This window comes from Solea senegalensis, linkage group LG11 (assembly GCF_019176455.1).
Source record: "Solea senegalensis isolate Sse05_10M linkage group LG11, IFAPA_SoseM_1, whole genome shotgun sequence".
Taxonomy (NCBI): Eukaryota; Metazoa; Chordata; class Actinopteri; order Pleuronectiformes; family Soleidae; genus Solea; species Solea senegalensis.
In genome coordinates this window covers 13,824,923-13,851,342 of record NC_058031.1, presented here as the reverse complement: position 1 = coordinate 13,851,342, position 26,420 = coordinate 13,824,923, and the positions used below count along the sequence as shown (strand labels likewise).

The window sequence follows — 26,420 nt, the reverse complement described above, 5'->3', positions numbered from 1 at the left end:
AATGTCTCTTTTGACCTTTAATAGAAATTCAACATTGTGCAATGTAGTTCCAAGTAAGCTCTCTGAAGCATCAGTAAGGAAAGCACACGGCGACGTTGAGCACCATAATGAAGGAAAGGATTCGAGGACGAGAGCAGCACCTGTGTGCCATTTCTCATCATCGCAACCTCCCGCCATCACCGACTGCTTTATTGCCTTATGGCTGTCCACTGAATTGCTAAAGCTGGGACCGGGTTTGAGTTAGCAAGGAAATGACTGTATTTGTTAACTGTAAAAAGGAGCCAAATCAGACTAAATTGAAAGAGTAATGGGCCTGACGTCACAAATGAAATTCCACACAAAGACACTCAACATCAATTCATCAGGAGCCATTCTTGCTCATTAGCGCTTGGGGAAAGTTGCAAGCCAGGCTGAACAACGACTTATACGTTGAACATCTGGCTTAAGCATTTGAGACACCTTGTAGTAAATGTGCATGCATTCATTTTCTGCTGCTTTATCCTCCACATGAGGGGTGCGGGGCCGCTGGAGACGATCACAGGTGACGTTCATTGAAAGGCGGGGGAGGACACCATGGACAGTTCGCTGTCCATTACTGTCTCACGATCACTGAAGTCTGCAGAAAAACCTAGATTGAGATTAAAACACCGTGTGGAGACAGAGCCTTTGCCCCCCCCCAATATTAAACTTGCTCCCACACTGCCCGTTTATAAATCTTGACTAAAAACCCACTTCTTCTCCTTGGCGTTCCCTGGCCATGTACAAAAGTTGGCAGTTTTAGTGTTTCACATTTTCATTGATCTTTTACTGTGTGTTGTATATATTTTGTATTCAGTTGTTTTGTTTTTACCGCCGTCCGTTTTATGTAGTTTTGCGATGTACAGCACTTTGGTCAACTCTGTTGTTTTAAAATGTGCTATAGAAATACGTTTGGATTGGATTGGGACAATTCACTCTCACATTCACACCTATGGTCAATTTAGAGTGACATCTGCATGTTTTTGGACTACAGGAAAAATCAGAGTCCCCTGTAGAAAACCAATACTCTGCCCTATACTACTGCATATTTTTGAAGATAATTGCCAAACTGCATTGTGGGTCCGCTGCTTCGTGTGTCAGAGAATCTTTCAAATCATGTTTATAATGCATTCACCTCGGCCCGAGTTCTCGGACACAGTTGTTCTCCCTGTTGCTGAAAAAGTGCACTAGGGTTTGCCTGAGCAGTATCCTCCTGTCGCCAATTTACCTAGTTTCTCTCATACAAACCTTCGTTCATGGACTAATCTGTAATTTTGCTGTCATGGTTTTGCTTGATGATCATAAAAAAGGAACAGAGTGCATTCCGTATCTGTACAACACGCAATATTTTATCTTTTAAATACAGATCAAATCCTTATTTTGACGGAACAGTTGGCAATCCCGAAGTGCACCCATAGCAACGGCAGACACAGACCAAGCATCAGGCCTGTGTCCCATGAAAACTGTTAGTTTTAAAGCCTCTTTCTGTCAAAACTGTGCAGCATCAGAAACCACAGTCACACATCGAAGTGAGAAACAGTCCAAGTTAATTTGCATATATTAATCTGTTGTTCTAATGAACACAGCGGTCTGCGGTACATTTCTGTTTACATACGGTTAAACTATTTCTATTTAAATAAGAACAACATATGTAGCTTGTTTGGTATATGACACTAAAGAGTCAATGCACTGATTTAAATGATGTAAAGAATGCCCCGCCACTAAAAGTTCTAAGCAAATTTCTTTGAATACATTCATTTAGTCCTGTTCCCTGGGCTCACAAACAGTTGAAATTGACGCTGGAGTCAAGGCAGTTGTTTTGTGTTTTAAAAGAGAGTAAATGCATTAAAGGTTGTTTATTTTACTGACCTGACCTCAGACGCAGACAAAATGACAAAAAGAAACATCTGAAAGAGACACACGCCGCTCTGTTATTTGCTGCAGGTACACTGCGCTGTGGAAGCTTAAACGCTATAGTTCTTGCATAACTATACGGTGGAGGAGCAAATTACAGTGGATTAACTCCACATTGTTTCACTGCGTTCAGCTCAAGTGACACATCGCCACTTATTCAAGTCCTTAATTACAGTTTACTGCATGTGGGTGGTTGAGACTGCTGTGATTGCACAGCCAGTGGAAAAGAAAAATAGAGTGAGAGTGAGGATGAAGATTGCAGAAGGTTGTCATAGTGAGGGCACATATACATATACTAGCACAAGATGTTCAAAGGAATATTAACTCGAGGCACAGTTGTTGTCATATGACCAGCAGAGACATTGAAGAATATGAACTTTGTGAATCCTGATGTGTACTGTAGCCGACCCTGAGTCTTCATCACTGCGCTGTGTTGACTTTGCAGATATCAGTCTCAGCAGCTTGTTTTTTATTTAATGACTGGCTGACCTCGTAAAAGGAAGCACTTCATTACGGCATGGTACAGCGAGCAGGTGAGACAATGCTGTGAGGACAAGTGTCCGCATTGCGCACATGGACATTGGAATCAAAATCACGTGCTTGTGTGTCCCTGCACATTTTTGAGTGCATGCTCTGCTCCGTGTGTGTGTGTGTGACCAAATTATTTGTGGTGCGTGCACAAAGACAGGCACGTGTCAGTGGCTTGCGAATGTGTTTTGTTTGACGCGCATGTACAACATACCAATATTCAAAGGTACCCTGCAGCCTTTAGTGGATGGAAGGTGTTTGGAGGATTGGATGCTGTGTTTCATGGTTTAAGTCACCAGGAAGGCCTTCAGGTGTCAACATGAGTTCCCCTTTCATTTTACTGACAAACAAATGTGAAAAGAAAAAATTATATTTGAAATAAAGATGTTGTCAGGTGATTATTTCTGGAATCATAGCAACTTTGTTTAAACCACTTTATTTCATACACATAAGAAAACACAACAACAAAGAATATTAATAATAAACAACATTTGAAAACACAGTCAATATAAACTATCTCTACTATGTATGTATATGTAAAGGAAGAAGCATATGCTTTTTAGCTTAATTTTGCCACATAAATCTCCTGTAACAAAGTGTATTATCCAAATGTATATCTTATTGCATCATTTAGTATACACATACTCTATATACATGCATCCACAATTACATATTCTTATTATGACACATACTGTTCATATATACAATCTATCTATTGAAACGGACAATACAAACAATTTTTCTTATTGCCATCATCATCAATCTGAGACCCAAACAGTAACTTATTAAGCATGATTTAATCATAATGTCATCGGGTATCTTTTTTCATCATTTTCTCATCCTTAATGTGCGTTTGTGAAAGGTTTGACCTTAGGTTAAGTTATGAAGCTGAGCAGCAAAAGGTGCCGGTGTCCACAGCCACAGAAAACTTGGGTTGACGTTCAGGTTAAAACAATCTTTTGTGTGCTGTCAATAACACAAACAAGCAGTACATTATAGAGACAAATAATATGCTGAATGGGGGAGTTTAAAGAAGATCTCTCCATATCTAAGAGAAAAACATTTGGTCAGCAGGGCAATGTGCACGCACGTTATCTGTTTATACTCTTATTAGAGACTTTGATTGTAACCCTTGATGCAAAAGGTCAGGATTGACTTTTTTTTCACCGTGGGTTTTGTGAAAATAAAAGCCTGGGAGCTGTCAATTCTTCACACTGGAGCAGTTTGACAAATAGGAGGAGAATATCGACAACTCAACATCCCACAGGCTCACAGGTGAAAACGAAAAGGGTCCGGCATCGTTTAAAAAAGAAAAAAAGAAAAAAGAGCACCCTCGGAAAGGTTATTTGCGAAAGGGAAATGAACGTTGATGTTTATGTGGATAATTATTGTAATTCACTTCAGTGCTGGCCATTAGCGCCCATGGCATTAGGCAAATTGGAGGCTGGTTATCATATGCTCACTTATTGTGAAACAGTCGCTGGTTGAAAGGCCCCATCACTTTGAAAATAACAGCAATATATGTTCCGTCAAAACACAAAGCATGAACTCTCAGTGCGCTTGTTATAAAGGCATTTAGAATGAGGTCTGACCTCACGGCAATTGGCCCATTGAAGAGGCTAATGTTAAAAGCTTTAAATGAATACGTTGAGAGAGAGAGAGGGAGAGAAAAAAATGGGACGCAATCTGGTTTCATTCTCTAGGAAACTGGTGCAGCTAAAGCACTGACTGTCTTCACGTCAATGCAGGGTCCAAACCAAAGAGCTGGGCTGATGAATGTTGTGCGTATAGTGCGTTTATCTTGTGTGGGTTTTATTTAACAACCTCACTGGAGCAATGATGAGAGCAGCGTCTGAAATAATTAGTGTCTGGTCTGATCAGCATCACTGTCTACAAGTTAAATCGGGCACTGGAGTGTGATGAATGTTAGGGGTTATTTTTTTATTTTTTTATTATTTTTACAGATCCTTTCATGAGGTTTTAAGAGCAAAATCAATACAATTACGTGAGAAGCAAAAAAATACGTAGTGCGTGGTGTAATGTCGTCCACAGTTGTAAATTATTCCCCTTGTAAAAATGTAGTTGAGGTGCTTAAACGATAAGAAAGAAAAGTTAAAGAATAAGAATGAATATGAATGATCCTGGCATTCAATGGTGTGATAGATTTGGGAGACTGAGGGAGGTGGACAGTGATGACAAACTGACCATGTGCCTGTCTCACTCTGTTTACCTAAATGTCAGGCAGCCAGGACAGCAGGGTTCATTTACCCTCAGATCAGAGTGAGAGTGAACTGTTCCAAAATATCTGACGACGGTGCGGCCGACATGAGCAGGTGAGCGTCAGTTACCATTTATTTCTGCCCAAATAATGCTTCAAACTGCTGCCATCACACTTAATGTTGCCCAGTGGTTGTTGTGTCTTTGTCCTGTTTTCCCTCCTCCATGTCTCACTGAGTGTGGAAATGAGAGGGCTGTATGGCAGTTTCACCTCCCCCGACTTCCCGCAGCCATATCCTGACAACCAGCAGCGAGTGTGGAACATCTCTGTCCCAGACGGCCACAGGGTCAGAGTCTACTTCACCCACTTCAGCCTGGAACCCTCCAACCTGTGTGAACATGACTACATCCAGGTCCGTGCTGGAGAAACACCGTCCCCTTATCTGCATTAGACTTTAGAGATTATTAAAAAGCCCTTGACCTTGTCATGGCAGGTTCTGGCAGATGGAAATGAAACCTTGCGGTTCTGTGGTGAGGAAGAGAAGAAGTTTGAAAGCACCCCGGGGAACACTGTCATCCTGTCAGCCGGGAACATCATGTCAGTGGTCTTCAGGAGTGACTACTCTAATGAGGGCCGATTCACCGGCTTTCGAGCATTTTACACCTCAGAAGGTGATGCACAATAGTGACATTTTGTTTCCGGAGGGCAGATTGTTTTTGTTGGCTGCAATTATACCAATAGTAAATGAGTTTCCAGATTTAATTGGATGATAGATCACACATCAGATGCAGCTACAGCACCGTTATCAAACATGTCCTTTAGTGGTTAGTTTCCTCTGTTTGATCCCAGTTTAAACAAAAAGCTTTTTATGCACTGTAGTTTTTCTTATCTTAAAGGTAAGGTGGGAGATCATTTTCTCAAGATTTTTTTCTCTATTGCTTAAAATCCTTTTCACAACCCGATTGTAACCAACCAATTAATTAATGAATGAATGCACAAAAATGGAAAATATCAGACAGCTGTGGAACAGACAGGCCTGTAAAAACACCATCCAATCATATTGAATGGCCCGAACAACTTAATTGGATCGTGATGCATCAGTCAAACTGCCATCTGCCCCTCTCTCCCCCATGTGCGTCCACCTCTTCGTGCACTAATCGCGCATGAGCAAAAGACAGCGCCAGAGCTTGTGCTAGCTTGCTAAATCCAACGAGACCGTTGCAGCAACGTTATGGCGGAAAAGGTGCCAACAACAGGTGTTGGTTGCAAACGAAAGACCACTTTTGGGAAAGCTACTGCCAAGAAAATGGCTGATGCAGAACGATCCAAGACCAGAGAACAGTGGTGACAACTGAAAGCCCAGAGTATTTGTTGTTTTTCATCATCATGTTGTCAATTGAAATATCCACAAAACTTGGCGTCAAAAAAAACTGAAAACTGAAAATTACCGATGCTGCGCTCATCCTTGTTCGTCGCGCGTCCCTGTGCTCTGGAGGCGTAGCTCCGGAGGGAAGTCTGAAGAAATTCAAAATGTAGCCTGCTCTAACTGTTCTTCCAGAATCTCCAACCCTACCTTTAATTTAATTTAAGCTTCTTTCGTGTCGTTATTAAGAAGACTGACGTGTGTTACTCAGGTTCAGACAGCATTCACATGACAGATCATTTGCATCACAAGTATGTTACTACATATTTACTGTGAACCTCTCTGATGCTCACAGATATCGATGAATGTCTGACCAAGGTGGACGGGGAGAGAGTGTGTGATCATTTTTGCCACAATTATATTGGTGGGTATTACTGCACATGCAGGCAGGGATTCCTTCTCCATGCCAACAACAGATCGTGCACAGGTAAGAGCCACACAGACCAGAGTATAGTGAAGCTGTGTCATGTTTGACTGTCTTGTTTTTGACTTTCTATATATTTGTATACAAATTAAATAATGCATCTTTATTTATTAAATGCACATTTATCAAGATATTGCGAGAAGCACGGATGAAAACAAGATCACAATTTGGAGAGTTGTATCTATGCCATATGCAATATATTTTATGACACTTCTCACCGAGTGTTGTGTCCCCATATGGAATTATTTCTATCTTCTCCCGGCCTGTGCTAACTCATTTCAGACTGAAAAGGCCCACTGATGCATACAGTAGTTGATCTCTGCCAGCTGGTGCAAAGTAAGGTTAATTACTGTCGATTCCTAAGGGAAAAGCGACTTCAAAAATGATGTTAAAAATTATTACCGCGCGCCATGCTAATAGTGCACTGACACCAAGTGATTTATCACAATTACCAGTTGATGTGCCTTAAATTATTATTCTATGCCAGAGGAAAAAAGGGTAACAAAACAAATCACGCAATGAATAGGCAGAAAAAATGATTATCTGCCTAAAGATTGAACTAATTATATGAATTACAGTGACTCGGCCTCGTTGCAACACTCATTTGTTTTTGTCTGTAACAACATCTGCACATTCACCAAAGCAATAATGCAAGCCCTAATGAATCCCATCATTAATGACACCAGGAAATATTTCAACTGATGTGGAAAAAAAAAAAACTATGTAATGAAAAAACTTTTGTTCAACAGTTTTCAAAATAACATGTAAGAGTTGGAAATAGTTGACGTGAAGTGCAGATTTGTGTTGTTTTTGATGATATTATTATTTTGCCTCTGGTTTTGTGAACAGACACTATGCAACATTATTTATTTGTATGTTGCGCCCTTTAATTGAACAGCGGGCAATACTATCAGTCCTGACTGGGTGAGCATTTGCTCAGTGGCAGTGCATGGGCAGCATCTATCCCATCAAACTGTGAAACAACCAGGTTTCTGTGAGCAGCAGAATTCACCTCTGAGACGTTTTGCTGGCACTTGTTTGCGTCGTATTGAAACCTGTTTGCAGCCATCTTGTTTCACTGTAGCCAGGTTGCTTGTTGCCTCCGTCTGTCTTGACAGAAAACAAACCACTTTCTGCGTGCAGTGTGGGGATGTCGCCAGGCGACACAAGATCTAAATACAGCTCAACCGAGAACAGAACTGGTGTTCTATCAATCCATGCTACCTATCAAAATCTGCTACTCTGTGGTTCCCATCGCTCATTTCCACTTTGTGGTGTAGTAGGTGATTAATGAGTAATTTTGCCCTGCTAAACTAAGGTCTATATTTAGTGCATATTAGGTCTATAATTGGATTCTAAAAAAAAATGCATTTGTAGTATTGAGTTAATTCAATAAAAATGATTTAGTAGCACTTCACAGACACTTCAGCAGCGTGAACTAAAAGTCATATTAGTCATATTATGTTAGAGTGTATTATACCACTACCCACTCTATTATTACTGTAAGTGGAAGTGGAAACTATAAGGTAGCGAAATACGATAGACTCCGCTATTGATTTTCGCATCGGTAGCATTTTTTGCACCAAAATCTGTCAGAACACAGGCTCTAGGCATAGACCATGTACTAGGGGGCACCAGAGGACCACAAATCCCAATCTTGCCTTGTTGCCTTGTGTTTCAGCTCCACAGGGTTAGGGTTAACTTTCATATGTGTGGAGCTGAAAGGGTTCATCAAGATTGTGTGAACTCTTACCAATGGTTTGAAGGTAGTGAGCATTTGTTTATATTTAAAGGTTTGGCATTACCACTACTACTTTAAACACAGGAGAGAGGAATCAGTGTCTCAAACATGACAAAATGACAACAATTGAAAGAGCACAGTAATGAGTGTGTGAGTCCTCCTCACAGTGCCGTGCCACACCCAGGTGTTGACCTCAGCATCGGGGGTTCTGACCAGCCCCGGCTACCCGAACCCCTACCCTCCCATGACCCAGTGTGACCACACCATCCGCAGGCCAGAGGGCCACAGAATCATCCTGGACTTCATGGAACCCTTTGACGTTGAGGGGCACCCAGATGTCCCCTGTCCGTATGACATGTTGAAGGTTGGCCGTGTGATTCCGGAGCCACACACACACACACACACACACACACGAGATTATGAATAAGTAATGTATTCCTGCTCATGCTTGTGGAGGCAGTCTGTCACTGACTTGTCCTCCTTAGGTGATGTACTGGGTGGCCATGCGTTTTCCTGCATATTTAATTTGGCTGGACATAACTCACACTGGCATTTGATGAAACAACACACCTCTTTATTATTTTTTCTTCTTCCTCTTTTTCAAGATTTCAACCGCCGGACAAGAATATGGACCTTTCTGTGGGTCGACCGCACCAGCCGACATTGACACCGGGAGTTACCAAGTGCATGTTCATTTCAGGTCTGACACCAGTGGGAAAAACAAGGGGTGGAAGATTAGATACACCAGTGTTAAAGCTGAGTCGCTCCCTTTGTTGACCTGAACATTGTATGTTCTACACAACCAGAAAAATACAGTGACTTTTACAGTGGCGCACCTTCACACATTTTTTTATTGTGAAGCGTTAATATATACACTGTGAACACTTGCTGCAAACATACGCTCTCGATTTCAAGCTATTTCACTTGTATTTCATTGTTTTGAGACACTGTCACAACCAATTTACAATTTTTAAATCAGCTTTTTAACATGTTTGTATGGCTACATGTCTTCTGACTACAGTATACAACCTATATACACTATATGTGGCCATAGAACACAAACTACTACAAACAGACACATTTAAAAGCCCTGACAAAAATAGAGAATACATTCTGTTTTGAATATTTTGGAATCAGTCAATCTTACCAAAGAGGTTGTTAAACAGTCATACATTATGCAATCCCAGCTCTGTTCTCTATCAAAACTATCATTAAATTGTTCTTTAAGCCCATGAATTAACTGACTCTCATTTCCTCCATCTGCGCCTCACAAAAGAGCATGTCCACTGTCAGAGAGAATTACACATTTATTGATTTATTTTTACTCTCTCTGTTATTCCCCATGCGCCAAATTATTTTTTAAGGTAGGCCAACAGCACTTTTTTTTAAGGCAGACTTTGAATCAACTGTTCTACTTATCAAGACAAGGGACTTAATGATCCATACCGTTTACCACCTTGGCATTTTCAACCCAACAGAATCACAAGGTATTCTGTGGACATGCACTTTTGTAAGTCATCCAGCCACATGGGGTAAGGTTTTATTTCCAGGGTGAATTGTACAGGCAGTCCTCAGGGCAACGGGGATCTTACAGAGCCAAACCTGCAGTTCCAATCCTCACAATCCAAATCCAACAAGACGGTGTAGAACATAACGGCACAATCAACTGCTCCCACATCACACTCTGACTGTTCAGCCTAGTTGGAGCCAATTCCACAGGAATTACGCACACCATGAAACCCATTAACAAAACTGCTGGACAATATCAAGCAGCAACATGCAGCCAACAGGATTATATCCACAGCACATGTCCCCATACAGGTTTGCTCTGTAACGTGCATACTGGACGTCTGTGCAGCCTTGTAACTGGTAAATGTGTATAATATAGTACATACGTGATAATATATATATACAGTGCTGTTTTAGCAATGCTTTAATGACTATACAGTGCAATTATTTCTCTATCGCCCTAGTGGAACACATCCAGATAACACATTTTTCACAAAGAAAATTCAGCCTCGACAAAACATAAGGGTCAAGTATTTAGTGTGACCTCCTTACACTTGAACAATAGCACAACCGTGGCTCTCTTAAACCTGGAGTGGAACCTTAATTAATGTTAGAGGTAAAAACCTGTGCTTGTCCAACTGTTTAATGATAATTTAATGATGCGAAAAAGGTGTACGACACCAGTTTTATTCAAGACATGTTTGAGCATTATGCACATGTGTTGATATTCAGATCAAAATATTTGACAGCGCTAAAAACTACAAAGCTGATGGTGTCGAGAGACTTATGCACAGTGTGTGTATATTCTACACACTGCACTTCATTAAGATTTATGCCACAACTGCCCTAAATTATACAGCATTGGCAATTATCAAAAACACTTAATACACCAGTATGTAGAAGCTATATAACCAAATGTTTTTTTAATGTAAAAATTGTTATTGTTGTTATCCATGCATTTTCAGATTTATTGTTTTACAAAAAACTGAAATAATAAATAGTAAAGCACATTATTTCTTGATTAAGATAAATGTGTTAAGTGCTGTATATATAAGTATAATAGTTTTTATATTAATTCATGCCATACAAGTATGTACATTTCTTACAAACATTAATCACTGCTCTGAGCTATTTAATTGTTTTTTTAATTGAAACTGAATTATTGATGAATGCTGCCAACCCTGCATGCACATACTGTATGTTAAGGAATGTTATATTTTTTGTAAGTAATGTTTCTGAAGTGCCACTATGCTAACAGTTATGCTAACAGGCTGTTAGCATAACGGTTGTAATGGCGGACACTGTTTACATTCTGGGAATGAGGTCCCGCCCCCCTACGAGTGGGTCTAAAAAGTACGCAATTAGCGTTGCAGTTTCAAGCATCGGACCAAGTGTCACTGGTGGGCACATAACAAAAAAAATGAAAGAAGCTATTTCTCGACTTCAAAAATACTACCCCTATTCTAGTAATACAAAGCTAAATGCAAATTGGTGAAGTATTCCATTAAAATTTTATTTATCAAAAGAAAAGCTTCTAGCCCAAGCTTTGTTATGTTTCATTACACCATTACTCCTACCATTCAACATGTGAATAAAAGGTATGGTCATACACAGCTTCCTGCTGGAACAACTGTCACACATTTTTCATTTTTAAAAAATAATATGTTGAAGAGCTCACACATAACAGTTCTTATCAGCTTTAAGTGACAGTTTACTTTAGTGTATCAGGGATTTATTTATCCCTTTATTAACCCTCCACTATTCTCCGTATGCAGTTCTGAAAGTACAAGCTGGCACTGACATCTCAATCTCACCACAACAAAAAAAGACGACCCTTTCACAAATTGAAATACTCCATTATTTGTGTTCATTGTTCAGCAGGCAGATGATGAGATGCCGAGCATTAAAAAAGGGCCTATGTGACCTATGAGTCACATGGACCTGCACATGCACACACACAGCCACTAGATCGACACAAAACTTGCACAATAGAATAAAATTGATAGTCTAAAGATCGCACGTCCAGAAATACTGATTCCATGTCAGCTATAATGTGTCCCGTGAGACTTGCACGTACAATATGTGACACACATCTTGTCTTTGGAATGGAATGGTACATTAATCCGTGTTATCAATTTATGAGTTCTGCATACGGCTGCAAAGATTATTAGATTATGAATCGATTGCTCCGTTTAACAAAGAAATCATTCAAACTGAATCATTTTGGTTTTAGAAAATAATCGGCAGAGTAAATGATTAAATAATCATACCAATTCAGTATAATTAGAATTTATATATATCGCATAACAATAGTTACAATAGTTTTCCGGTTTTAACACAGGGCCATGCAACTTCACCTTGGTTCATGTACTCATTGTATTATGTTACTCTTTCTTCATCCCCAAGCATAGAATCTGCTAACAGTCACGGATCAGTTACATTCAGTGACATTTCAACACAAGTAGCATGTACATGAAGACTGTGGTAAAAGATAAAAAACAAAAATGCCACATTAGGCAAGTTTAAATACATTTTAGTGTTCTTCTACTCACCTTAAACATTGCTTGACACTGAGAGTTGACTATTTGGCTTTAAACCTGATTGGAATCAAATGTGGGACTACAGAATTTAGGAGAACAATCCAGTGCCCAGATTCTCTAAACATCCAAAAAGAAACACTTACAAAAGAATTTGTCTTGTTTCTCGCTATAGGCTGGAGATTGACAGGGTTTCTGGAACTAGCTTTCCATTAGTTACTTTCAACCTAAGGTTCTGAAAGATGAGCAGCAGAATGTAAACAATATTATTATTATTATTGTTGTTATTATTTATCCTCCACAATATTATATGTGGAATTAAAAAAGCATGAACCAATAGTGCCGACGTTTTGGGAAGACTAATAGCACTCAGTTTAAACAAAAGAGATGTGGAGCCATTTTCCAGGTTCACTCTGCCCGTCACTGTCAGACATGAGAGTGATGACATCCTACTAAAAGCAAAAAAATAAATATACTCTACTGTATATCTAACTTGCTTCATGCTTTCACATGATCATGTTTACATTTACGTTTATTTTCAAAGTCTGGCAGAAGATTAGGAGCCAATATAGAGTTGATGCCAGTGGTTAATGCCAATAAGTCTTTCAATAACTTTGATAACGATGACTTGTACGAATGACTCTGCTTCCTGGCAAAAGCGTTGGAGTGGCATGTTTTTTTGCAAAATGATATAAACATCAACATCATTAGCATTCATGGATTCCAGCAGTATGGATATTATCAGCAACACAGGGTGAAACCCATTCCACTGACCCTGAGGCAGGTAGTGTTCATTCTTATCAGTCTGTGCTCAGGTGAAACCTCAGCCTAGTTGTTGTCTTGAGTTGCTTCGCTCTCCTCGGCGCACGTCTCACCGGACTCTTGCGCGCTGCTCCTGACGGACTGTATGGCCTGAACCTGCTGCAGACGTTTGGTCAGCTCAGCTTCACAGGCCTGGAGCAGCTCGGACGTCCTTGTCCTGTTCCAGCCCAGCACCTGCTCCATAGTGTCAATCCCTTTGGTCACTACCATCTAAAGACACAAGAAAAAGCCTTTGTTTCAAACACATTCTAAAATTCTAAAATGATTTAACTTCTGTGGACACACTCGTACGTCCCTGGAATATCTTTTGTGAAGAGTATAATGGTAGATTTTTGTGAAAATTATGCCAGTAGGAGTTGATTTTAGGCTGTAGTCAGTTGTGTTTTGGCGCATTAGACTGAACCACATTTACACATCTAACTCCTCACACTGTTGTGCGAACAGAAACTTGTGGGAAAAAATGTTAAACTTAAATTTTAGCTAAGGTAAAGGCTAGGGCTGGGTAAAAACAAAACAAATTCAGGTTAACAGCTATTTTAATTTGGAAGATCCGATATCGATTCATATAATCCTCATTTAATATACATCACTTCCTGTTTATGGAGGGCAAATTGCACGAGACATGAACAGGCTTAGAGTTTTAATTATCATCTACTGCTGCACTGTAGAATTGAACTGTGTGGTCATATGAAAGAAAAGGTTTTTATGCACATTACTTTTAATGATGCATCAGGTTAGAGTTATGAAAATATATTTCATAACCAAGCACGATTGGTTTGGAAAACGACAAATCTCTAAATGAATCGATCACTAAATGAAAATGCAATTGATTTGGGACGTTGTGAATAGGGATCAAATTCATCCTGGAAATCAGCAGCGATACCCGGCCCAAGCAAAGGCCCTCTGTACAGAGACCTGTGTCGATAATAAAGTACAGAACAGAGGCGTGATTTCACATGCAGATATACATGACTGCAGCTTACTAGACTTGACAGGGTATGAATGATTATTATGAGCGTTGTGTCAGAAGGAATGGTGTAGAAATATAATGGTGGCCTATAATAATTGGCCTTACATTGTTTGGATATGTAAATGTCCCATGGTTTCTCAGGTCTGAGTAAATCCACTGTAAAACCTTTAAGACAGACCAAATCAGCTATGCAATCATATATTTGTCAAAACTATCACTGACAATGATCCTTTTATTTTGTCATAAATGTGTTTTTGTGATCATTGTAAAAGAGGAAGGAGTAAATAAGCTTTTACTACAGCTTATTGACTTCCAATTTACTACTGAGAGGTGAAAGGTATCACTCTATTTCATTTTATTTTTTGAAAGACGAACAAAAACAATTATCATATTTTGGGCTATTTTAATTTGCACAGGTTTTGAGGCAGACTGGATGAGTGGAGTACCTGCAGATCTTCAGTGGAGAGCCTGGTCTCTGGGCTTGTTTTGCCTTTCAGCACCATCAAGGTCCTAGACATGAATCCGGATGCAGACTCCACTTCCAGTCCATCTGGCATATCAACATCTTCAGCCCCTGATACGTTGAAACAGATTTTTTCCTCAGGTTCATTTGTTCTCTAAAAAGTATACTTATTCTGCAGTGACAACAGTTCCACCTAGTGACCAAAATGCAAAATCACACCTTGTCCCAGTCATTTTGTCACTGAATGCATAAACGCAAAACTATTTCTACCTCTGTAGTGCAATTACATGACTCTGCAGCTTCAAATGTGAAAGAGTGGACAGTGGAAAGAGGTGGCAACACCTGAACCAGGCAAAAAGGAAAAGAAGAGGAAAAGATAACATAAAAAAAGACAAGTTAAAGGTATACTTAATTAGCTACATTGAGCTAAAAGATTTCACAAACCCAGTTTTTGTTTTGGATTAGTTATTTTATCTTATTCTAATAATTATTATTATTATCATTATACTTGTTACAATATATGAACATGAATATAATATTAATACATAACATAAACAGTGTTCCGAGTCATTATAATGATAATAATAAACATTGATATTTATAAAATACTGTTTTCAGATTCAGAAGATGGCTCATTACTTTCCTGAAGGCTGTACAGTCATTGGATTACATTGATTATTTTGTTGGATGCTGTGCTCATATTTACTGATCAGAGTTTTGGGGGGGTGGGGAAAGAGATATGAGCACCTTTGGCATTTTAAGTCTCAAATATTTATTCATTTACTGCAGAATTTTTGTTTATACAAAATTCATTTTATACTGTGATACTTACAAACTAATTAATTTGAGAAAAATTAAAGAGACTATCACATAAATAGACCACGAGATCAAAGCTAAGAGCCCGACATCACAACCATTATTACACACTGTTACACACTGTTTGTTATCAACAGGCCATTAGATAGAGCTGCGTCAGACTTTGGATTTAACAGATTCAGAACATTCAAAATATTACGTGATAGAACAGAAGACACAATAACCCAAAACTGAATATATCACCGCTGCAGTTCCTCCTGGAGAACTGTATTGATTACGACATTAATCATCAACTGTTTTGTAATCAAAACAAGCTTCTTAAACGTGTCTATTTTCTTTGTTCAACAGCAAATAAATCATAAAAAACTGAATAACGTTGGTTTGTGGGCAAAACGAGACATTTGAGAACATCATAATTTTGAAGTTAGGGAAAAAACAATCAACATTTTTCAACATTTTCTGACACGAACCAAACAACTTATCGATGAATCGAGAAAATAATTGGCAGACAAATTGATTAGGAAAATAAATGTTAGCTGCAGCCCTACATACAGCCATACCTCCTAGACTGGACTTCCCCTGCTCTTCCTGCTGCATGTCCTCTTTCTCCACAGCTTTGAGGTAGAGCTGGAGCAACTCTTTGGACTGCCGCTCTTCCTCTTTTCGGTCCAAAAACCTCTGCAGTGACTCCTGAAGGCTCTCGGTGGTCTTTTCTTGGAAACGCAAAGCAGAGGCCAGCTCAGGGCATGGGGCATCTACCAAGGTCTGGGAGATCAGGCAGCACAAATTATATTCAAAAGCAAAAATAACATAAGATTCATTCATTGAATTATATTCTACCACTTTATCCTCCACATGAGGGTCACAGGGGGGGTGTGAAAGGCAGGGTAAACCCTGGACAGGTCGTCAGTCCATCACAGGGCCACATACAAAGACAAAAATCCATCCACTCTCACACCTACAGTCAATTTAGAGTTTCAAATTTGCCTATTTGCCCAAATCTACATGTTTTTGGACCTTTCAACAATGTATATGTGTGGTAGGGCTACACAGTTAATGGAAAAGTATACGACAAAGTGCAGTATGAAAATCAAAAGACACTTTTTTGTAATTACTGAATTAAGATGAAATTTGTGTCAAATGGCGTTATGACGAAATTCTGCAGTCCTGCAGGAATTCACAGGCCCAAAAATGTTGCCTTTCAGATGGAAAAAAAAATAATTCAACTAAGAAGCAAACATGAACACTGATGTACCAATTGTGAATCATGAAGTCATGTTTATTGCCAAGTTAATGAAGATCATTTTGACTGATATTGAAAAGCCACGCGTCGAAGTAGTGGCTCGCACAGTTGCCTTAAATTAAAAAGACCCCGGTTCATGTCCCAGTCCAGCGGCCCTGCAGCCCTCATATGAAGGTTAAAGTGGTAGAAAATGAATTGAACAGTCAATCAAAATTGACAATTTCATGCAGCTCTACTGCTTGGTGCTTGAAAGTCACATTAAAAAGTTTTAAAGCAACACATTGCTTGCTTATGTTTTCTTATCACTGCATGCTGGAATCCGCATGTTTGGGGAAGTAAAGAAAGTATTTAGGTACCTGTATGTCTGCTTCAGACATTAGGATGATGCTGGCCAGGTCCTGCTTCAGCTGATGAGCCAAGTCGCACCAGGGTGGGACATCAATGTTGGCATCAACGGTATCACTTTCCAGTATCACAGACTCTCTGGCCATCCAGGCCGTGCCACCATCCACTACAATGAAAAGATATTTAAGTGCCAAAAAATAAGGCTGAGGAATCCCTCCGGATTGTAACTATCTAGTTATACATCTCATAGAAACAAACGTGCTCACTTCTGCGAAGTGGAGACCACAAGTCTTTATCATGCAGGAGCATGAACTTGGTGTTCGGGGGTAAACACAAGAAATAGGCCTGATCCTCTACTATTGTCCCATCATTCTCCAGCACGACTGTGACTTGTTCTCTGGGGCTGAACCCAAGGAACTCAGACCCTGTAGGAAGAAAAAATAAATTACAAACGTACATATCTGTAAAGAAAGGCCAAACACTACTTCAAAGTTAATCCATCACAGCTCTTGCTATTCGTCTTTCAGTACAATGCTGTATGCTGTGTGGTCACTGACACTCTAACCTTAGGCTTGCGTTCTAAAAGATGTCTGTACTGTATATTTGCTTCTTATTATGATTGTGTGTAATTAGTGTACCTCGATAATTTACATATAAAATTAACTTAACTGTACAAGTGAGGTTGCTTCACCAGTGAATGCGCCAGAGCATAACGTATTTGGGTCCTGACAGTCCAAAAGTGGCATTAATATTGACTTCCATTTTTTTTCTTCTGTGGTGTGCAGTTCATGTTGGCAGCCGGTGCAGTGGGAGTTCAGCTATTTAAGGATTGTTGAGGTACTAGTAGTATAGGTTTTTTTCTGTTTGGGGAAAGAGGATTTTTTGTCTTTGTATTTTTTTTGCTAGTAGTAAAATGAACGAGACTATGGATCACTAGAAACTGTCTGTTCCTTGTGGTCTTAGTAGTAGTGTGGGTGTTTTTCTGTTTCTGTAGAAATACATTTTGTTTTTAAACTTTTTTTAGATGTTGGTAACCCTGATTTTAATCAAACTAGCTTGTAACATCATTTTGACCTGTGTCAAAATACCTCAATTTCTTTTAGAAAAAAACAACAACAATGACACAAACTCCTAGAAGAAAACCACTGATGTGACGTTAAATACAAACTATGTGCACTGTACACTTCTATTGTGCGGACGCCTGAGTGTGCAATGATCTGGGCAACGCCTGCTGCTGACTAGCATTCTCGGAATGAGCAGGACTTGAGGCAGGTCTTTCTGACATCTCGTCTTCATCTCCTGCATGTTTAGACACGATGTACACTGTGCAGCACATGAGCAGCAAAAATGCCAATGGTGATGGTTTCAGTGGCTGTTAAAAACGTCTTTATCTTTTGAAAAGATGCCGGTTTTAAGATTATTGTTCCAACAGTAAAACAAACTCACATTAGATGACCCTCTTTTACTAACGCTTGCCCAACAACACACACCAACGCTAACAAACACCACTGCTGAATACCAAACATATACGACTACACAAGACTGGATTTCAGTTTACTGTGGCTTGAGCTTCCTTCATTCTGAATTTTAAATGAAACAGCGGCATTTGAAGTTAACAACAACGCCTTTCTGGCAAAGTCTAACTTACCTTTTATCTTCAGATCATCCAGGGAGGGAACGACCAACCCGTATGATTTCTGTCGTGTGAAATTACACACTCTACACGGTCTCCTGTCTGTCATCCTAAGCTTTATGTGGAAAATGAACTTTCTGTTGTCTTTCTCTGGGCTTCACACACTAAACATCCACAGCAGTTGGCATAAAAAGGTTCGAACCAACGCGGAACAGCGCTGGTTCACTATGGCGCTATGAACTCTGGGATATGTAGTTTTATGCTATACTAAAATGGCAAACGGTACGTTCACATTAAGAGGCTAAAATGACTCATATCCGACTTTTTCCCCTGTTGATCTTGCTCAGATGTCTTTTGTTCAGGTCTGTGTGGACACAGGACACATAAATCCAATTCGAGGTGCAGGATTTCTCATTTTACTCCATATTTATGTGTATTTTCAAGTTCATTAATGTATCTAATATATTTCCTGGAATTGTCTGTTTTCTCTATTCAAAAATAATAATAGGTGCACTATACGGAAATGTCTTTTCACAAACTATATTATTTATTGGATGGAGATGGTTTTTCAGTTTTAAAAAGTGGGTCCACTTTTTGGAAGCACTGCTCTATAGGACGGCACTCATTCATTATTGGTCGATCATGACAACACTCAGCGCATGTGTAGGCAAAAATCCATATGGATTATGTGTCCACACAGACAAAAAGATAGATAAAATAAATAGATAAAAACAGATATGAGTGACTGCAGCTTGGAATATGGACAAAGCCGTCCTGGTTTGGATATAAACATATGACTTATTCGTGGACATGCAACAAGTGAAGAAAATGTGAATAATATTCACATTTTCATCAAACTGTACTGAAACATAACAGTTGTACTAATAGATGTCATTGCACCTAGACAGATTCACTATTTCTATTTTGATTATTTTTATGACTTCAGTTCAGGTGTGTTGTGTTTGTATTTTTTTTTTGCTACTTCTACAGTAAGCACAGGGGGCTCTGGGTTTAATCTGTTCACTGTGGTAAGTATTTTGTTGACTGAAGACTAGTTATTTAAGTAGTAAAATGAGTAAAGTAGTCCTAAACCAGATCTTGTGGCAACGTAACCGTCGTTCGTTCCCCCAAAGGAAAAGCAATCGAGCATGGATCGTTCGAGGAGCAGCCTCTGTCAAATAAACGAGGAGTAGGAAGATGGCATCCACCGAGCAACCGGATTCACCAACACAGGTCTCCTTTGACTCGTCTTAGACATTTGTCACTTGTGCACACCAGACAGCGGATTCTTACAAAGTGTTGATATTTGACGGCTCGTAAATGACTTCTTCTTTTGTCACGTATTTCAAAAACTACTCAATCTAGCGTTAGATAGCATGCGTGCTAGTAGCATGTTAGCTAGCTCTTTCAATGTTTGAGAAGTTCCACCTCATATCAGACATGTTTGTGTTGACACAAATTGTCAAGCTGACGTCCTTGTGCTTTAACATATGATGGCCAGCTGTTTAGTGCGACTATCTGCGTCCTTCCACCTGACCATGCAGCCTTGTTTTTATGTGCAGTTAATGTTTGTTGGTTGCTTGTGGAAAGGTCACAATTAGCCGGACAAACCTGGTGGTTTGAACTCACCACTTTCTCGTGTCCTTATACTATACAAACACACACTCAATCATTGAGAGCCGACATAAGGTCAAGATTCCCAAGTAGCAGCTTAGGACTTGCCGATACATTGACTGCATACATTTTCAGCACAGATGTTGGCGTGCATAGGCAGAATTTATGTTGACCAAACTCCAAGTAGTTAGCTGGTGCACAAGCAGCCAACGTCTATTCAAAATACCTGACTATATTATGCTCTTACTTTCACCCTAGATACCTTATACGGCTATAATGAGTCAGAAGAAAACTACTCAGGTGTTATGACAATAGCTGATGTCACTGGTTTCTTCCAGTTAATTCACAACTACATTTTAAGACACAACCAATATCAATATTTAATATGTCAAAAGATCTAGATAGATGGAAAATTAAAAGTGAGGGAGTTGCCACTAGTATATAATTTCCCACATTCTCACACACCTATACAGGGGCATCCTTTACTGCACAGTGTATTTTTCTATCATCATTTCCCCTTTGGGACACTGTCATGTAGGGACTGGGATTGGGACTTGATTGGAAGGGCACCCATAGGAAAAAAAGTTGCAAGAGTCTTACATGTCATTGTATCACTTTTCTCCACTAGAAATGCACTCCTTTAGAAACAATACATTTTTTAATGTATGTTTCTTTAGAGGCTAGATAGATTACGTGAGATTAAGTGAGCTCTTTACTCCTAATGCTCCAAACAGGCCTCTATGATCTGCCACTCATGGTCTTAAGTATTCCAGAGTCCAGGTTAAAGACTAAAGGTTATTGAGCCCTTACAGGACTGTCATTTGTGCCATCTTGTTTACCCCTCCTTTTACCGTTTAATTGTTTTGTGTTTTATTTTAAACTTGAAAGGCACATTGTGTTCATTTGCTTGAAAAGTTCTCCATGAATAAATATATTATTGTTGTTATTATTTGCCCAGTCACTGCTGTTGTAAAACTGACATCCCGTTTTCATCCAGTAGATGGTACTCTAATACAAGTCTTTGTTTACCTTCTCAGCCCGGCCTTCAACCCGGAGATAGTGGGGCAGCTCCCCCCAGAGAAACGCTGGTAAGAAATTGGTACTTAATACTAGTGTCTTTACTAAAGCAATATAGACCAGAATAGACTACAGACTATATTTTATTAGACATTTCAAAAGACTATACAGATTTTTTTATGTGAATGTTATTTGGATAAAAGACAGAGAACATCAAATGGTAGACACAAAAATCTCATGTGCAAAAGGCAATAGTATTTTCCATGTTAGATGATCATTTCCTAATGTTGATGTTAATCAATTCTTCAGAAAAACTTTTAAACACAACATTTTGGACACCAAAGTACCTGTTGTTACCTATCTATGTTTCTGTTTGTCACTTAAATGAGCTACCGTATTATTTGGAAAGAATGAAAGCCTAGATTTGGTGGTGTTGTCGATGACACATAGTGGAGGAACGCTGTGTTTGTTTTTTTATGATCTGGTGATTTAAGGACGTTTGTTTCCATCTTTTCATCAACAAACCACTTTTCCTTTTCTAATCAGATGATATTACACATTCCCCAGTGAGATCAAGTATTAAAGGCATCCAATTAGCAGCCAGTCATTTAGCACCACACTGATGTCTCCAAGCCCATAATGAGTGTACTTTGTGTTCCTTGTCTTTAGAAAATAAAAAGCTTGTAGAAAGTTCTATTTTAACGCCACAGTTGCTTTAATCATGCTTAACATAAAACTTTGACCATGTAAACATCAAATTTAGTTTTGTATCAACAGCACTATTGTTTGACAATTTGTAATAAAACGTGTTAAATAAGACATGCTTGTGTGAAACAAGTGATGACAACAGTTACTACTCGGACGGTCTTATTGCTAAGTGGGATGGAATGGATCACCGGTACATTCACTGTCCTTGTGTGGACACAGCATCCAGGTTAGAGGAGTGTATTGTATTGTTCAGCCTACATGTCTCAATGTCATTCACCACCATTCACTCTTCATCCTCCCCCATCATCCCTTCATGCCAAGGCTAATTTAACCCTCGGGTTATTGATTGTGGGAGCATTCTCCCAGGCTTTCTTTCAATTTACTTCAATTTCATCATCCCAGTGCGCTTCCAGACTGCCTCCTCAAAAAGGCCACCACCACCACACTCACTTCCAGCCCCTTTTCTTCTTTCTCTTTTTGATGAGCTGCTCTTTCCCAGTTAAGTGGATTATTACAGTAGGGATAATTCTTGTCACATGGCATTATTTGGATGAGGTGAATAATTGAAATTTGTGTCTGAAAGGATTTTATCTGGATGAGAGGAAAGGGAGTGCTGGCAGGGTTGGGAGGGCAGAGAGAGACGCAGAGAGAGAGAAGGAGAGCGCGAGCAAGAGTATACACATTTGTATAACATTTATGTGCACATGTGCATGTCAGACAAGCCAGTGTGTCAGGCTGGGGACACCAGTCATGTTAACAGGTTCTGACTCACCTCGCCCAGATCAGCAGGCCCTGGCACATTGTAATGGTGTGGGCTCTTCTCTTTGGCAAGAGGGCCCAGCTCAGCTGCTGGTGCCGTAGCCTCTGCCCCTGCCTAAACCAGAGGTGCAGGTCTGAACCTGCACTTACTGTTGAAAGATAAATGCATGGAAGAAAGTGTGAGTGTGTGTGTGTTCCATGGTTGACTTGTATACCAGTCACTGCCAGTTACTGTTGTTGCTTCTGGACTGTGCTCTTTGCCGGAGTACCTGGAGAAAAACCACACAGGGAGAACATGCAAACTCCATACAGAAAGGCCCTCGGTTGAACCATGTCACAAAACCGTGTCATTTTGCTATAAGGCAACAGTGCTCGGCACTACTCTGGCATGTAGCCCCTGCTGATTATTACTTTGATTCTTTTTTTCAATGAAATGTTTTGGAAAAATGATAATGAAATGTGGCTTTTACACATTTACTCAAACAGTGTACATAAAATAACCTTTATTTATTATATGGAGCAACCACCCCCAGAAAATACTAAAAAACTAAAAAGTTGTTAAAGAAAACACTCAAACTGATTATCAAAATAGTCGGTGATACATTTAGCAATGATTAATCGCTGAATCGTCCTGCCCATTTAAAATGGTTTATTAAAAATCAAATGGCGATGTGTATATATATATATATATATATGTATATATATGGATATATATACATATATGGATATATATACATATACATATATAAAAAGATGATTTGACAGCGCCACAATTAGATGTGTAGCTGATTTACGTGGAGTGTTGACCCCACACCAAGTACGATTCACGCTCTTTTTATGCATCTGTAAGCCCATACTTTATATGCATTGAAAAGTCACACGCTCAAGTGGGAGAAAAAGTGTATGGATTATGTGTGCATGTGTTCCATTTGTGTACCTCTGCATATACATGTGAGCATAATGTAAACTGAGTGTACGTATGTGTTTAGGTTTGGGGGATTTAAAGCCAGCAGAGGGAGGGCAGTAATGGGAGGGGGAAAAAGAATTGTATGAAGAACATCCCCGGTCTCACAGCAACTTCAAAAGCTCCCCTTCCCCAGGATATTAAGTGACTGTGATGAAAAATTTAGCAAGCATTAAATAAGCCGCTTTGAAGTGATCTGTTTTAGCTCTGCAGTCTCAGAATTTCCGTAGCCACTCTGCAGTAGCCATCATACCACAGAGGGAGAGAGAGAGCGGGAAAAGGGAAGAGTAGTGTGGGAGTTGTGGGAGACCTGGCTGGTTGGTAGAGGACATGCCAGCAGTAATCTGTCCAGCCAAAGACATGAAGGCACTACTGCTGCTACTGTCCCCTTTGGTCTCTCTCTTGCTCTTTTCTCCTCCCGTCACCTCTCCCTCCCTCATGGCTCTTCTGCTGAGCCCTGTGAGTTGCAGTCAAACAGATGTTGTTCATATGGTAGCTCTAAAAAGGGATTTTTTTTTTTCTTTACTAAGTGGGTGTAACACAAATGTAACACAGTGGTGATACCAGGAAGTCAGAGTTCACTCTTGGGTCTTGACTCGGTTATTCTTTTTTGTTCTTAATGACTTTCCCCATGGAATAATGTGTTTATAGAAGTATGTCTTTCAAAAAAATGTCTAACTTAGACATTTATTTTGAAAACATAACATTTTTCTTTACTATAGATTGTAATTAATATGTCATTTTTCACTACCATAGTGAAAATAATTTGAAATGGTCCCTCTTACATTAGAGAAGTGATATTTAATTTCAGTTCACGTTTATCACTGTTAAATCCATGACTTAAATTTTCAGGTTTCAACATGTTTCAAATTAATTATTGGGCAAGAATAAGAAATGAGAGCCACTAATGAGTCTGGTATGTTAACTCCATTCTGTCATGAAACTAGGCTACAATTTAGTTAGTCAAGGGAACCTTCTGAGATTTTCCTTTTTTCCTCTTTGCTCATTACTTTAATTGTAATTGTAATCCTTTATTGGGGCTGTCTGCAGTAAAGGAGAGTTATGGTCCGAGTGGGGGCGCAAGCCATAGAGATATTTCATGATTATTGGAGAAGACGGTCACTAGGTGGCAGCCACTAGTTCGGCCTTGTTGTAATTACTGGGTGGGAAGTGATGGCTAGTGTATGTGCATGTGTGTGTGCAGTGGTGTGTGAAGAGAGGAAGCTTTTTCAAATTCTGTCACCCTCCTTGAAAGGGAAAAGTCAAATAAATTTGATCACCTGCCATCTCACAATCAATACATTCTGTAACCTGTCATATTGATGGTAAACGGAAGCGCAGAACAAAGACAGGTATAGAAATAATCTATCTTCATGTTTTTGTGGTTAATTCAAAATAACTAACTGAACCATTGCACGCTGATGTAAGATATGGCGACGGCATCGTGGCACCTCCTGTGTAATTTGTTTTCTTTGCCAGTAGATTTACATGCAGACCATGTGCACACATGCACGTTGTTTCAGTGATCGCGGTGTAAGTTTTCTTTTTGAAAAGCACAAAAGCGTGATTCTTTTGTTTCTCAGCACGACACTCATTGTGCATCATACGCTGTTTGTTTCGGTGGTTAATGATACAGGAAAAGCCCTCCATTTTATTGTTGCTGTGTTGCACTTTTCCCCCTCCTCACCCAACCCGGCAGCCAGCCTCCTTAGAGGACTCTGTATGAATTCTCACTGTCATGTCCAAGGACGAGTGGCGCAGGGTCAGCTAATTGCTTTTATGATTATGATTTCACGTCAGATTTATCGTGCATGCTCGGAGCACATCTTTCAGGTCCTGCAGACGTTGCTTGCTTGGATGGGGAAAATGAGTTTACAGCTTCTGGCTTTGACTTCTTGTTTAAGTGCAGGTTGCACTTTTTGACTCATTAGAGTTGAATGCACTGGGTGAATCACACAGGCTTTTCCTGTAAAAGCCTCTTTTTTTCTATATCAGTAAGTGTACTTGTTTTTCTCGTATTTAGCCACAAAAGAGCATTTACAGTATTCACTTTGTCTCGAACATGTGCTAAAGTTTGGAGGTCATAAGTGAGGGATGACACAGACAAGGATTTTTGGTTTTTCTGTCGTTTGAACTTTTTATGAGCCATAAATCTCTCATCTTTGTTTCTGTTCGCAGATGAACTCATTGAGCATAGTCCCCTCATAGTATGCCAGAATTATCAGTTGATTTCTTTTTGATGTTGGTAACTTTTTTTTCCTGACGGTTCCACCCACCTCTTTGAAAATGATGTGCACAGATGAGTCAAACCCGTTTTATAAATTGTATTTATTTTGTGGTTTCTGTCTCATGTGCAGAGCCGGACTAGATCTGCTTTGCCAATCCAGACAATAACTTTTTTTTCCTCCCCCTCTCAGTTTTTGATGAGTGCATTGGAAATCTTTTAATTTGCTGTAAAGTTCATAGTAAATGAAGAAGAAGCTGTTGTCACTGTATGTCAATAATACAGATATTTTATGTGGAGAGTTTCATGTCATGACCCGTGGCTCTTGGTTTGTTGCATTTATTTAACCTCGCCCTGACCTTCCTGGCTGTGCTGCAGTGTGACTAGTGACAGATGCAGCCTGGGAATATGGTTTGGATAGTTTTCCAATGCTCTGAGGAATGCTGAAGCTAGTTTTACACAAAGTTCATTTTGGAGACACCAAATTCAATAAACTTTAATGAATACTTAGGACTTTATTTGTAGGTTTT

At 39.5% G+C, this 26,420-nt stretch overlaps 3 protein-coding genes across 6 annotated transcripts in view; 2 read left to right on the top strand and 1 right to left on the bottom strand.

Moving 5' to 3' along the window:
* Nucleotides 1-4,705: 4,705 nt before the first annotated feature.
* masp2 (MBL associated serine protease 2) lies at nucleotides 4,706-9,502 on the top strand. 2 transcript variants are annotated; one of them, XM_044039325.1, is made up of 6 exons: nucleotides 4,706-4,793; nucleotides 4,868-5,090; nucleotides 5,172-5,349; nucleotides 6,397-6,528; nucleotides 8,434-8,630; nucleotides 8,872-9,502. In XM_044039325.1, the coding sequence occupies exons 1-6, from the start codon at nucleotides 4,786-4,788 to the stop codon at nucleotides 9,046-9,048; spliced, it is 915 nt and encodes a 304-aa protein (XP_043895260.1). In that variant the 5' UTR covers nucleotides 4,706-4,785; the 3' UTR covers nucleotides 9,049-9,502. The 2 variants fall into 2 exon arrangements, with proteins under 2 accessions (XP_043895260.1, XP_043895259.1); XM_044039324.1 differs by lacking the exon at nucleotides 4,706-4,793 and having other exon boundaries at nucleotides 4,803-5,090.
* Nucleotides 9,503-11,267: 1,765 nt separating this feature from the next.
* dffa (DNA fragmentation factor, alpha polypeptide) lies at nucleotides 11,268-18,824 on the bottom strand. The gene is made up of 6 exons (XM_044039323.1): nucleotides 18,620-18,824; nucleotides 17,238-17,396; nucleotides 16,983-17,137; nucleotides 15,944-16,148; nucleotides 14,551-14,678; nucleotides 11,268-13,344 (listed from the first exon to the last, which is right to left on the bottom strand). Exons 1-6 carry the CDS (start codon nucleotides 18,711-18,713, stop codon nucleotides 13,141-13,143), a joined length of 945 nt encoding a protein of 314 aa, XP_043895258.1. The 5' UTR covers nucleotides 18,714-18,824; the 3' UTR covers nucleotides 11,268-13,140.
* Nucleotides 18,825-19,741: 917 nt separating this feature from the next.
* pex14 (peroxisomal biogenesis factor 14) overlaps nucleotides 19,742-26,420 on the top strand; it is a 42,624-nt gene continuing 35,945 nt past the window's right edge. For 2 of the 3 annotated variants that reach the window (XM_044038712.1, XM_044038710.1), the window contains exons 1-2: nucleotides 19,742-19,837; nucleotides 21,256-21,306. In XM_044038712.1, the coding sequence (XP_043894647.1) occupies nucleotides 19,802-19,837; nucleotides 21,256-21,306 (87 nt within the window). In that variant the 5' untranslated portion in view covers nucleotides 19,742-19,801. The remainder of the gene's footprint in view (nucleotides 19,838-21,255; nucleotides 21,307-26,420) is intronic. The other variant, XM_044038711.1, reaches the window with a different exon arrangement.